The sequence below is a fragment of the Anopheles funestus genome, chromosome 3RL (assembly GCF_943734845.2).
Source record: "Anopheles funestus chromosome 3RL, idAnoFuneDA-416_04, whole genome shotgun sequence".
NCBI lineage: Eukaryota > Metazoa > Arthropoda > Insecta > Diptera > Culicidae > Anopheles > Anopheles funestus.
The window spans coordinates 80,708,538-80,723,802 of NC_064599.1; the positions used below are offsets into that span (position 1 = coordinate 80,708,538).

Consider the following 15,265-nt stretch of genomic DNA (forward strand, 5'->3'; position numbering starts at 1 on the left):
CTTTACCGCGTGCAACGTTTCTCCCTTACACACAGTGCAACGATGCGTAAAGAAACACAGGTCCCTACGAAAACGACATGAGCGGCCGTAGTTGGAGAAATGGAACGATGATAAAGATGCCGATGTAGAAGGAACGCGTGGACATTTATGCCAGCTGGTTTCGTTCGATCCGTTGCACACCACAAGCCTCCTGTTGGTCACACATTTCCATAAGGATTTGTCAAGCGAAGTCAACGTGAAGAATCTTTCAGTTGATTCTCTTGAATGTAAGGTTTGTAATTTTATTAAGTACCTTAACGATTCGAAAATAAATTGTGCAATCATTAAAGAGAGCAACATTTCAAGAAATTCTAGGAAATGTATAAGAATGGTCACAAACAATCCATACTTAAGAATATTTCATTTAAATTGTTTGATCCTTAATGTTCCCTTTGAAGTGATAAGCGTTTACGTGTTGGAATGCTTGAGTCGTTATAAAAAAGTCCAAAGTATTTAATCGCATACCGTTTGATAAAATGAGCAAACGAGCCACAAGATAAAAAAAACCCAATCGGTCCTCAACAAACAATGTAGCAGCTTTAACTCGAAGCCAATCAATCGAACGTCATTTTCTTTTAACACCTTTAGCTCAGGTTGTTGGTTGTTTAATTAGCGCTCCTGAAAGTATGCAAATCGGGTTACAAAATTGTATGTAAAGGAATCTCGGTTTTGCATTCCACCTAGCCGCTTACCACAAATCGCATTTGATTGCACTTTTCACATGAAATTCCACTCATTTCATCACGCTTGGTAGGGAATTTTCGTGAGAAAATGTTATTCCGCTTTTCGCTTTGATTGACTGACAGGTGAAATTGCACATACCTTGTACGCATTTTCCTTTTACCGATTGGAAAACGCAAATGGTGGTCCTTTTATCGGTGGAAAAGGGAATTTATTTAAAATGCGCAACAAAACTAACCTCAATCCCATTGACCTGTGTTTGTGTTTTTATGTCAGGTTAGATGTACGGTAAAGCCATCATCATAATCATTATGGTAAGGATCGTTGTCGTACTCGATGCTCCACAGTACCTTGTCCATGTATTTTTTTTGTTGGTGAGTTGCTGTTCCGATTTATTGAAGAGGATTTTTTTACGAGCAGCGAACCCGGTCAGGTGGCACAAAGTATTCGAGCACATGTTGAGTATCTACTGTTTGTATGGGACCTTTTTTACCGATGAGCCCTCATGAAGGAGGCAATTGAAACAGACACCATAACGCACCTACACCTGCAAACAGCGATCCATCCACCAGAAACCCGGGCCGGATGGTTCGGAAGCCTGCATTTGGAATTGATGGTTTTCCATCAATCAAATTAGAATTAATGTGAACATTTGATGAAACCTCCGCCGTTGCACCGCATGCTATAAAGCTTACCGCAAAACAATGCCCCGAACGCCGTATGATTGATGTTACGGCCGGCGACTCTAAAAACCAGATTTAGATCGACGGCTTAACGGCGGGCAATTGCCGGTTGTCAGATAGATGGAATTTCCACCATTTTCCAGACCAATAAATTGGCGGACTTCCTGTAGAAGCCCGTGGGTAGGTGGGTAAACCTACCTGCTGCTGCATAATTGAATTAGGCTCTGTAATTGACAGCGATATGTAAACAGGATGTTCGCCCGGGTGCATCCGAACCACCCGTCCGACCGTCCGGCTTCGCCTTGGATTCGTTTCAAGTCCAGAAGAGAATAGTTGAAACATTATGCCTCGTACGAAACTAGTAAACCTGCGACGTAAAAAAGCATCTAGCTGTTCCTTTTACATTCGCAAAGTCCTTTTCCTTTTTTCACACGATTCGGTGCAAAGTAAAGTATTTAAAACACGTGCTGTTTATCAGATGGTTCATTCGGGTATCAAGTTCTTGCACGTGGTGGCTAGTTTCATCATTTGTTTCGTTTGTTTTGCACTTAATACAGGGGTGTGCAACTGTTTTATATTTATAATGCAAAATATTATGCTAATATTTTTTTAATTTGAAAAAAATGTTTTTTTAATGACTTATTTGGAGAAATGAGTTTAAGAAGTGAAAGTAAGAAACTTTAAAAAAAGTTTGAATTGAGCTTTTTTACAAGAAATGATTGATAACAATTATTTGTGAATTTTTACCCTAATAAGTATGTATTTGTATTTCTATTACTTAAAAAATATTGAAGATTTCCATTATGTTATACCAAACTTGACCGGAAACTATTCAACCATGAAAAAACTTGTGATTGAAATTAATACGTTCATCATTAAGAAACCCTTTACCTCGTAAAGCAACGTTTACAAAGACACAAAAAGAAAGCCACCTTTAGTACCGGTACTTACTTTACGTTCCTGCCCACCATACACCCCCTCCCCCTACCCCCCCCCCCCCCCCCCCATTCTTCTCCTAATCATACGACGTGTGAAACCGGTAGAGTGAACTTAATGGAATTAAAAACTTAATTTTCCTGGCTCGACAATAATTTCCATAATCTTTCCATAAATTTAACAGCAGGCTAAATCCACCTGCCTCCTTGGCACCCAGCTTTATTATCCTCCTTTCTTCCTTTCTCTCTCTCTCTCTCTCGTGCGGACTTATGGCACTCAAACTAAACCTTCCATGTGCCCTCGAGGGATGAATTTACCGGCAAATGGAAGGCACGACCGTGGGACAATGGTGGTGTTTCTGGTTTTGCAAAATCCTAGAAACATCCGTGCCGCACCGGTGGGAATTTTCATCTGTCCCGCTCGGCAAAACCCCCCACCACGGAATGATGTCTTTCTTTCTACTGTCATTTCTTTTGTACCGTGGCAGGCAACAGTCTACCTGGGGGTGGAAAAACTTCCCAGCGTTTCTCCGATTTTCCTCCCAAATGGGAAAACTCTGGGGGTTTTTTTCCGGTGGACAGTTTTGTCGGCTCATTCGTCGAGCTTCGGTGCATTCCGAGTCGGTAGCTTATGGCTTTGGACGCTCGAGAAAACCTTTCCGATGCAGGCTGCTTTCCTTGGTGAGGATTTATGATAAGTGCAAGAAACATTCTCCAATTTCTGAACGGTTCCCCGTATCTGTAACCTGGCTGCTTATACAGCTTTCGCGTACACCTTCGCGCGCGTAAGAAGACGGTAGTAAATCTAGACCAAACCCTTGGCGGCACTCACCTTGGTTGCACGGCTGCAGCAAAAGGTGGAAAAGATAATTTTCCCTTTCACGCCATACAAATAACTCACCAATGGCAGTGACAATGTTGTGCGGCTCCCGGCCTTGCGATAGAGCTTCCGTGTTTTGTTCGGTGGGCAGCTGATGAATGGTGTAAATTGTGGAACTGTGTTGCAACGTCAAACTGTTTGTTTGCATTTTCCCGATTTTGCAGCTGGCAGTGAGTGCTGAAGATAAAAAGCTTTCCTTTTTAAGAAGCTGCAATCACCACTTTGGGCTACTAGAAGACGTTTTACACTTTACACACTTTTCACCAATCACTGTATAAACGGATGTCGATAGTAGTCAAGATGCTTAAGCTCTTTGCTGTAAAAAAAAACGAAAAAAAATCTCATCATCTATTCAGCATATAATACAAAAGATACGTCCTGCAACAAGGTGATAAGCAATGGTCTTAAAAATGAGAAAAATAGCTGCAGTTCTTTGCCAATATAAAAAAGCATCAAATTCAAAGAAGAAAGCAATCAACTACAACAGTTAACTTGTCGAAACTATGCTAAAAAGCAATCAAGTCGCACGAATTGCATACCTTTAGGCGTGTTGCTATTCATTCTACAAAGTATTTGCCAAACAAAACGTCTCAAATAATTCCCTTTTTTTACACCAATTCCACCCTTTTAACGGGGTTTTATTGTGAGTTTTAGTCAACCCTAAAGCTACTACATATTCCATTTCAATCCAATAATTCACCAAAAACGATCGGAAGAAAAACCCACCAAAAAGGTAAAGGTTCGACCAGCCGTGAAAAGTCAACTACTGTTTGCAAAGTTTCAAATAAGGCAGCTGCATGCGATCGATGCATTCCAATGTGCAGTGTTGCGTGACTTTTGGATTTTTCATCATCCCTTTTTCCCTTTTTTGTTTCCCCCCGGTCGCTTGTAGAAGACGATTCCGGACGGTGTGAATATCGGTGATGAGGTAACATCATACTATCCTTTTTTTCTCCTCAGGAACGCTCCTCATTGTAACGTCTCTTTGCCAAGACACCAAGGACACCATGAGGATAGGTTTACTTTGCTTTCGGTTCGTGCTACTTCCCAGGGCCAGTCCACTACCCAACCCACAGAAACGGTAACAGTGTTACAAATGCATGCCATTTTCCCGATGGCTCGTGTCAGCAGCAGCTTCGTGACATCGAAATGTGTGTTGTGCAGAAATTTCGTTACTTTACGCTCGCTTGGTAACGTTCTTCGGGTGCGTCTTTGGTGGGAAAACTACTTCCTTACCGCCGTGCTGGCTGTTTTTTTCGTGTTTCTGCTGGCGTTTCAGTTTCCAGTGCATTTGTCAGCATTTGTTTCTAGCGACAGCGACAGACAGGGAAGCTACCAGGACGGTAGAATTGGCGTAAACTAAAACGAACACGATGAATAATACATCAGCGTGCAAAACTGCTTCCTTTCTTTCTGCCCATCACTACACTGCTGTACGGTGATAAGTTCGTTTGTTTAAATATTTGCGATCATGCACGAGCCTGTGTACCGTGTGTATGTGTCTGAATATTTGGTGTTATGTTTTTTTTTCACTCACGCTTTTTTAATTATTCAAAGTGTGTTAAACTTTCGCTTGACAACCGTGTTTGTTGAATGTTGTTTAGTGATTAAAATTTTTGACGCTATTAAAAATTCAAAGCTTATGAAAGTTTTTGATAAATTTTATCAATATTTTACGTCACACAATGTGCAGCGAATGGTTGTGGTTTTATTTTTTTATCATTGTTGGAACTGTAAGTGCTTAATATTTATTTCCATCGCATGTTGATGGTGTCGAGAAAAAAGACTTCTTTTTATTTAAAGAAAACAAAAGAAAGTAACAGCAAAAAAATGTACTGTAAAATGTGTTTCCACAACACAGTCCACACGGAACAAGGAACCTCATCAACTGTTTGATGATAATTTTTCCGTGTAATGTATAATAACCCTCACTTTTCCACTCTGCCAAGGGTCGGTCGTGGTCGTGTTAAAGATTCGCGATAAATGTTTTGTTTGAGCTAAATGTTAATTGCCATTTTGCATGCAGCGGTTGGTACGGCTGTTCTTGAATGTTGTGTTTTTTTGGTTTCTTTTTTAAATTACGTTTCCCTTTTGTTTTTTTCTTTTTTTTTGTAGAAGTCAAGCAGGAAGTGATGCTTATGCTTGTGAAGGCAATTTTCCTTCCATGCTGGTTAGAACGAAAGAAGCAAAAGCACTCGCTAGGCAAGGATCTTGCCATCGAAAACGATGGTGAATCACATCGCACATATGTTCGCGGCTAATTTCGCGGTTTCTCAACCACAAACGTGGCTGAACCTTTTCGCCATCCCGAAACATTCATTGGAGAGTGTGATTAAGCGAAGCGTTGGGCGAGTTTCGCAAAAACAACTCCCCAAACTTCGGCGTCGGGGAGCGGCAGAAGACCAACGCGAGGAATCATAAATTAATTTAGAGTGAAGGAGCATTAATTTGAACGATGGCCATACACAACCATCCGGACGATACACACACTGGTGGTGGTAGTCGTTAGGTGGGGTGAGCAAAGAAAGATCGCGACGATCTGCGTCACGCGACCACGGTGCAACCCATGTGTTTAATAGGAGGGTAGGGTGCACTGCAGCGCAACTAACCGGAAATCAGCTTCCTTCGTAATTATATACGGCTAGACCAGGGCCTAGACCAGAGTGCAATGAATTCTAATGACTTCTTCGGGTAGTGGGTGCGTGCCCGAGTGGGAGAAAGACGGAAGGCAACATGGTATTCTGGAGGGAAATGTTTGTCATCGTAACTTCCCAGTCGATGTTCTCTCGAGTGGACTTCCGTCATCGGTAGGTTGGGGGAAATAGCAGATTGGGTTTTGGTGTGCTTTTATTGTCATGTTTCGCTTTATGGATTATTGTTTTGGTTAATTAACTTGATGAACGGTGTAGATAATTGCCTTAACCATAATAGGCACGAGTTGTTTTCGATGTTGGTTAATTGATTGATACCGGGTAGCAATCACATGATAGGTGGACAAGCAACAGATATATTCTTTTTGTAAACATTGTAGTTTAAAAATATTTTTAAAAGAGTTATATTGAACTTTCACTATTAAAACAAACAAACAAAGCATAATAAAGTCCCTTTAATAGTTGTGTAAATCTCAATTTTCCTCAATATTAGAAAGCGCCTGAAAGTATGCAAAATTATTACTTTTTTTCCTAATAGGACGATTTAGTAGTCTTACTTGACCTGGATATTTAAATATATGGTATTTTTATTTGTTTATTATTTTTAACGAAGAATGTTTATACTTCCTTTGGCAAAAAAAAACAAAGAGCAAAAAAAGTCTTCAAAAAATCATCCGCTACAACTATTCTCACATTAAGGCTAATAATTCAAAACGATGACCCACGGAAGCCGATCGTCAGCATTCATATTCGCGATTCTATAAACAGTTCTACTACCTCATAGCCCCCAAAACTAAGGCAGCTAGCAGTAGCCAGCTTTAGTCAATGTCAATCTACATATGGTGGCGGTGATGCTATGGGTGCTCCATGTGGCAAAAACGCAAAAACTGCACACACCACACAAACCGTGCCGACGTCTCCCAAAAACGCGCATTTTATTACCATACCCAACGGTGGCCGGTTGGCGACAAACAGTCGAACAACGGGCCGGAAGTGTTCACACGAATGCTGTTATGCTGACTCACGGTATCATCAAGGGTCTTAATCGTACCCATTCTAACACCAGTCGTCACTTACGAGAGAAGAGATGGAAATGAAAAGTACAAAAATTTTATATGCTTAACTCTTTTGGTTTAAAGAGAAAAGCATAGAAAATATTATTTGCTGTTTGAGGTTGAATTTTTTCTTTTCTCGTTTTGAGGGTTTGATTGAATTATGTTCAAAAATGTGTAATAATTGTGATAATATTTTTTTAAGTTTTATATAGACAATTTTAGTTTTATATAGGAAGTTTTTAATAAACATTAGTCAAAGATAGTCCGTAAAGACAACGGGTAAAGGTTCAAATCTAGTCAAGAAACATCAACAAACGTTAAACATCTCTCAACACTCAAGGGTTAATCAAAGACGTAAGCGTCATTCCCATACTTAAACCCCAGAACAAAGTAACGCACGAACCGGCGAAAAGAAGATGCAACCAGCTGCTCATTTGAATTTGTAATTCTAGCACGCCCCTGCCCAAGTCGCAACCATCGCGTACGCCGGTTGAGCGTGTGCCACATGCGGAACATGTTGCGATGTTGCGCACGAATAACACGGATGGTTGCGCGGATGGTTAGTTCGCTGGCAACGTCCATTTTCCAGTACCATCATCAGCAAGGAATCTATTCAACCTCACAAAACCCTGCCCCCCCCACCTAGCTCCCACTAGCAACGTGTGTGTGTCGATATGCGTCGATGAGCATTAGCATTTTTATGCTCGGAAGCGTTCTTGCTGGTTGTCGTCGGGTTCGATAATTTTGCCACGATGATCATTGTGGAACAATCGCACGAAACGAAACAAAAATACAACAACAAAAAAACATTGAAAAAGGAAAAACGAGAGAAAATAAAAACGATACGTAAATATGATATAAAATGAACCGAGCACCGTGGCAGCATGTGTTGTACCGTAAAATTTACTGATCCGGCGAACGAACCCCAAACTTCCGCTTTTCGGTTGAAAAGGATTATGTCGCCTACATGTAATTCCGTTCGTGTTGTAGTTTAGGGATCAGAGGTCAAGTTTTTTTTTCGTACACAATATTGGAATACCATCAATGTAAATTCTCCCCTAATCTTTGCCTCTAACTCAAAAATATAGCGAAAAAAAATGAATGTGAGTGGAAAAATATTCCAAATAAAGCGTAAATTGACACATTCATGTTTCGAAGAATTATTCGTTTTTTTGTTTTCAGTGTTTCAACACAATTTCCCTAAAATTCTAGGAGTTTATTCATTGTACAGTAAAATAAAAACAATCAATACGCATTATGCAATGGCTTCGAATAAAAATAAAAAACAAAAATAGCATAGACCTCATTTTTGATTATCTGCACGTTACATTGGTATCAGGATGAGAGAAGAAAAAAAAAAAGAACAAACCAATCCATGCAAACAGCAGTAGAAACAGCTATGCTGCTGGTTGGAATATTTCCACTCCGCCGAGCATAACATCTGTATCGGGGGCTTCTGGTTGCGATGTGATTACGCGAATAGTTTGCAAATACACTTCGTAACACAGCGCACAAATATACCCAAAATGCACTATTTTGCTATGCAAACAGAGTATGAGGATGTCGAGTCTTTTTTTTGTTGTTGCTAGCTTGGGGATTTTATATTTTTCTCTGTTTGAAATTGCGTACATTTAATGCAGTCAGTTTGTTTCTGTTTTTTTTAGAATAATTTTTAATGGGAATGATTATTTGAACAAAAAGCATAAAAGAACAATTCCATGTTCTAGTTGTTGAATATAAAACAATGCATAAATTATATGAAAGGTTAGTTTTGTTATAATAAATTTCATATTGCCTATATTTAGGCGCTAAAAAGTATTCCTTGTCCTAAAGAGAAACTAAATCAAGAAGTAATTATTTTGAACATACTTTTAGTAGAACTTGCGACGGAAGTGCCTGTTGATCGACGCCATTCGATCGAAGGCACAAAATAAACTCTAAAAGAAGCTCTTTTTTGGTTTTTATTTGCTGATAAAATCAATTATAAACTTCTTTAATTCTATTTGCTATAAACCACAGCTCCACAAGACTATCAATACCACGCTACTTTTCACCGCTATTCAGCGATGATTCGTAATCTGTTTAGCACTCACTAAAATACACCTTCTACCCATCGAAAGCGACTGGTCGGATACATTTTAAACCTCCAATCATTCACTTAATAATTGATCGAAAACAACCCCCCAACAAGCAACCGGTACGCTAGGACACGTTCCAGCAGGACACACGAACGAAGTCTTAAAGTTGGTCCACGAACTACGATTATCAGACCAAGACCGGGCGGCGGGTCGGGTTGTGCTTTTCCGTTTCGTTTACGGTTCACTCTCAGCATCGAAACCCGGGAAACACCTCCCATATCCCGGGTCCGGGTTGGGGTTGGTTTGCAGTGGACCAGGAAAATATAACTCCACACCCAACCGTTGCCCTTGGGCGGTGCCGTTTCCATGCAGCACCATCCGACGCCGTACGGTGACGGTTGATGTTTTATGAAAAGTTTTAATGCTTTATGTATAATTTATAACTCGTTAATGCTCTTCTCGCTGCCATTGTGCGACGCCCGGGTGACGCTAGACAGTGCTACCAAGCCAACAAAAAAAGACGCATCCCAAGAAACAAACCACATCGGTTCGCGCCACGACGTCCTTAACGTTTTTGGGTGTTGGCAGCGTACAAAGCACAGCGAAAAGCTAGCTCCTCTCCTGTAACCATATCGCTGCTCTCAGCGTGAAGCGGGATTCTACAAAATTAACCACCCAAAAAAAACAAAACAAAAAATACACACACCGCGGCCATGTTAAATGGAAAACTTTTACATCCAAACCAACGTCCCAAAATGGTTCCAACCGTACTGGTTGGGTAATAAAATGAAACAAGTGATGCTTACACAATTTGCTTACCATTTTTGGCAGCTCACGGTAACATGTTTTCTGTTCCTGCGTGTTCATGCACATGAACACACATAAACATGTAAGTAATTCATTCCTGTTGTTTTACTCACGCTTTTCTTACACATCGTTTTTTTTTTTGTTAAAGTTTATTGAACAAAAAATATTCCTTTGTACTAAAAAGAATGCTGATGTGGTTTTATCGTATGCATTTTTTTCATCTAAAACATTAATTAAAATGGATTAAAAATTAGAGATTTAAATCGTAACATAAGTCAGCAAACAAGGTGATCGTGAAAAGAGCGCCTAAATGTATGCAATTTTCAATTTCATTGTTGAACGATGCAGTGGAAGTAATTTCAAAATTTCATAACATTATAAGCTAATTATTATGGACAATTCATTTAAAGCACATAATTCGTTAGAACCCGTTCATACAGATAGAGCTCACAATTTGGCCAACCAAACTGCCAATGCCAAGAGTGTAAAACCCACCGGAAAACCATAGACACACATGAGTGGAATAAAAAAAAACTCATCCCACATGCTTCACACATCCGATTCGATCTCTTTACGAAACGTAAGCGCGGACATACAAATAAAAAAACCCACCAAAAATACCCCCACCCAACTGTCCCACCCACCGACATCGACCTGTTTAATGAGAAAAGTTTAACCCTCAACATGACTCGGGCTCGGGCCATTTCCTGGCGATCCCTGGTGGGACGTGCGGTGCTAGAACCATGTCATGTGCGTGAACAGGTTAAGGTTTTTCTAAGCACCGTTTCGGGTTTAGTTCTGACTTACGGCAGGAAATGATTTTATTCGCTCGTTTTATCGTATTTTTTTCTCCGTTTTTTTGTTCCACTTCATTTCATCTCAACTGACCACGCGGATAATGGCAAAACAAAAAAATCCATTCCACAGCTACCTTCAACCTAACATCAATCAGTCTTACTTAACCACGTCCTGCAGTATGGTGACATTTGATTTTCATTGTTTTTTGTTCCCCAAACGTTCCTTTCACGCTCATTTTCCATCAAGCTTAAACTTTCTCTCTAGAAGCGTTTCATTTTTGTTTAGTGCAAAAGCCAAAAAAAGCCATATTCCTTGCCACATCATGGTCCAAGCATGGTCGTTTTGATGGAAAACAAACACCGTATCGGTGCACGGCGCAATGTAGCTTTTTTTTTTGTTTGACAGTGTCCTGTGCTGTCATGTTGGGAAATAGGATTTTACTTCCTTTTTATTTCCTTTTGTTTTGGTTTACTATTTGACCTGAACAGCTTTTCCATGTATGCCCGCCGGAAAGGATAAAGCAGAGTGTGAAATCGTAGAAAAACGCAAGCACGACGTAAAACGCAACTCTCTGGATCGGTTTATCTTGCTACAAGTTTTTATTCGAGTAGGAAATGGTTTTGTTCCCGAAACATCCTGTTGATAATAAATGATATTGACAGCTTTTGTTGTAAATTAGTTTATTTTTTAGTTTTTAAAAATTATTTTCCTGATTTAGATGTTGTGAAAATCCTTTGTATATTCTTTAAAAAATACCTACACATCGTCAGACTCTTCTAATGTCTCTCACACCTTACAGAGACTGTTTACAGTATCTAGTTCAATAATTGCCTAAACTCAATCCAACCATCACGCTGGTTCAGCTTTTTTTTTAAACAAATCGTTTCGTTTTTCCACTTCGTTGCAATTTTCCGGTCATGAAAAATAACCACCTTAGTAAGCACATGAAACCTTTATGTAGCTTAACATTTCCACAGACGCCCAACAGAAGAAAACATTCCAAAAACCGTGAACCACAAACACACAAACAATTTTCACAAAAGGAAACAAATGAATCCATACAAACACAAAAAAATGTCACCCTAAACGCTACTTGGCCAGTTGATGAAAACTCGTCTTTGTTGTGCGGGTTGTGCCGTTCCCGTTTTTGGACGAAAGCTGTCCGGCACTCCATAAAGATAAGCCGGAAATAAATCTAATTTGCTGTGGTGCGATTTTTTTTTCTTCAGTTCTGCGAGTAGCCCACTTCATGCCACATTTATTTCCCAACCCTCAGTGCCCAGCTACACACATACACAATGGTTTTTGCGTAGCGACGCTGAAAATGAGTGTAGGATTATCCTTAAATGAGGTTCCCGGGCTCGCTCGGTAGGTGGATTTGGTGGCTGATGGTTATGCTTTGGCGTCCTTTAGCGTGGAATGCTTTAAGGAATTCTTATTGTAAACACAGCAAACAACAGCGAGAAAAATGGACGCTAAAGCTTTCCCCTCCAAAAAGCCGGAAACCGAATTGGTGTAATGGATGAATGCTCATTTTTCTTGACACATTCGCGTTCGCTTGACTCGCCGAGGATGATCGGTTTGACGAAAAGGGCGCGCACCAAAATGGAGACCCGCGTCGCTTCGTCGTCCATCCTTTTCGGCCGGTTGGAGTTGGATGGATCCAAACAATGGATTGCGATGCAAAAGGCATAACGGTTGGGCAACAACAAAAAAACACCCAAACGCATCGCAACTGACATCCCGTCCTTTTGCTTCGATCGCAACAAGTGCACCATAAATATTCGTCAATCAAAAATTAAACAATCGCAAATGACAGTGAAAAGTTTCCGTTTCGCTCGCAACTGATAGCTGGTCGTAATTCATTGGATGTTATGCGCTTTATTTTGTGTACGTTAGTTGAAACGTTGCACAACAAAAAGCTATCGGGAAAGTTCTACAAAAATATAAAAAACGAAGGTGAAATACTCGCGAATATCGCGGACTGTGATTCACAGAGCCTAAAAGTATGCAATTTCAAGCAATTTGGTTTATTATTCAATTATTTAAACAAACAACAAGCAAACATTGATAAGTTGCTCATTTAACGTTGATCGTATTGTTTCATTATCATCTATCAAACAATTATCCCTGCTCTACTATAACCTCCTCTACTCTGCTCTACTGCAGTTCCCATTACGACACATCGTCCTTTTTACTAGTTCCATACAAACACAGAATCTTCCTAACAAGAGCAAACATCGCTTAAGTATCATTTCCATCAGGATAAAAAAAAAAACAAACAAACACACACAAACAAGTCTTACCTTTGGTCAGATGAACATTTTCCATTGCCGCTCATAAAACCACAAGCGTACATTTGAAAGAAAAGTCCCGCAATGTGCGCAAAGACAATGTCCACCGAGCGAGCGATTCCGAACGTTACGGGTTTTACGAAACGCTTCGCTTCCCGATTGCTCTTTATCTTTATTACTGTGCTTATCATGATTTATGCAACGCTTCCATGCAATGTTTACATAAAATCCTCCAGCGCGTTTCCGGTGAGTTACACCGGATTGAATCGGAAGATCGGAGAAAGTTTGTTTTTCCTTTCGTTCATTTTCCCCTACCTTCCAGCCAGAACCATATGGTCAAACGGTGCCGTTAGCAAAACTTCCTTCCGTTCCTTCGTTTCTTGCTGAGCGGCTAAAAAGCAACACGGTGCGCACACAAACGGTGTTGGTCAGAAGTCTCTTCGACCGTTCGGCACACCGGTTCGTAGTGTGCGGACTTTCCCCGAAGAAACTTGAAGCCCCTGCACGTGGTTGCCCCAGAAGAACGTTTGGTAGAGAAAGTTTGATGCGGGTACACATGATCTTGTACGCTTGCACGAGATGGCGAAAGCCGGCACCGTGACGATTGCTGGAAGGTTGTGTTTTATTTTCTTTCTCTGCTCTCGCTTGCGCTTAATCTTCAAAGTAGAAAGACAAACATTAGTATCCGTTGCCATTTTCCCATCCTACGCCATTGGCAAGGAACTTGGAATTGTTCGGATTTCTTTTTCCGATGTGCATCGGACAACTGAAACTGACTTAATCCAACCACCAGGGAGTGATCACGCACACCGTAAAGATAGGTCAGTTCGGAAAATTAAGTTTACATCTTACCAGTTTTACCTCGATGGGGATCTGTTAATAGCTTTGAATGTGTGGTAAAGCTGGTATAAATTACCTCTTTAATGGGTGCTTGCAACAAATTCATTGATAAAACGTAAAACAATGTTTTAATCATCAAGAAGAATACACAAAATAACGACATTAAATTTAAAAGGATACAAATGCGATTAGATTGCATAACTTTAGGAGACTTGTTATAAAAATTGTATAGCATACATCTAGGCGTTTACGGCATAAACACTAGGAGTACTAACGAACACTGAGAGAAAAATTAAATTAATCATTGAGTAAATGTTAAAAGAAAAGAAAGAAATTAAAACAAATTGATTTATCACAACAATAGTACACATTTTTGTAGAAGAAATGTTATTTCATTCATGAAATGTAAATTGCCTCACTCAACATTATCAATGTCTAAACTATTCAAAAAATAATTTTTGATCATCAAACTCTTCAATATTGCGACGCTCTTGCCTCCGTAAATCCATTTCCTATTGAAAGAAAATTGCCGATGAAAGCTTAACGACGTGTTAAGAAAATGGAATAGTTCCAAAGATAGCTTCTTTCGCAACCTTGCCAAAATCCACAGCAAAACGCGCACGCAACGGGATATTTTCCATCTCGACTCCTCCAAAACCCTATACACACGGAGGTCAGCTCCCTCGAGACCGGCACTAGCCCGACACCAACCAAATGAAATAAAACATTATTCCATTTCACGAAACACTGAATTATTGCTCCCAGTCAAGGCCTTGGGTGGGAGAAGCATTTTCCTCCCGTTTCCTTTAGTATTTTTTGGTTTAGAGTTGGTTTTTCCACTCGCTTGGTGAGCCCATTTGAATTGGTCATCATGATGGGGTAAGAAGCGAGAAAAAAATGCGCCAAATAAAAAAGAGATTGGATAGAGGTTAAGTGTTGGGCTGCAAAAATTACCCAAAAGGCCCCCACTCCGATACGGGCTAGTGGCACATTATTTATTACCCACACTGGCACTCCTTTACTATCAAAGGGTGGGATGAGAGTTTTTGGGAGCCAAAAAGGAAGGAAAGAAACGAGCAAAATAGAACAAAATCTAGCCGCACTGGAAGGTGTATATGGTGGGATAGTCCACAAATAAAATGGGAAAAAATGTGTCTCCCTTTTCTCAAGAGGAATCCGTTGAATAACAAATGGATTTTTAGATAAATGGAATGGAAAGGTGGCGCATGGAAAGGATTCAAAATGGAAAGCCGCGCACATTCTGGTTTTTGGGTTTGCTTTTCATAAATAATATCACCTCACCGTGGCTGTGCCAACGTAGACTAATGAATCTAATTTCATTTGTTTACGGCTAATAATAGCTGTGTGAAATAAGGATTAAAGTAGATCTCAAAAAAGAAACACCTTAAAGTCACTAGAAAAGCACATAGTCCAAGCTTTATACAAATTTCTTTTGAATTCAATCAAGAACTCCTTGTAGCGATAAGATAACAAGGTATTCTAGAAATACCTGCAGCTCATAGA

The 15,265-nt window shown here is 40.0% G+C and overlaps 1 protein-coding gene across 14 annotated transcripts in view; it reads right to left on the minus strand.

Moving 5' to 3' along the window:
* Positions 1–15,265, minus strand: part of LOC125769762 (uncharacterized) — a 258,686-nt gene that overhangs the window by 173,343 nt on the left and 70,078 nt on the right. For 12 of the 14 annotated variants that reach the window (XR_007419102.1, XR_007419103.1, XR_007419101.1 and 9 more), the window contains one exon: positions 3,171–3,534. The exons of 1 other annotated variant lie outside the window; for it this stretch is intronic. Coding sequence is in view for 10 of the 13 variants with exons in the window: in XM_049438593.1 (XP_049294550.1) it covers positions 3,171–3,366 (196 nt within the window). In the remaining 3 variants the exon portion in view is untranslated. The remainder of the gene's footprint in view (positions 1–3,170; positions 3,535–15,265) is intronic. One more of the 14 variants, XM_049438599.1, reaches the window with a different exon arrangement.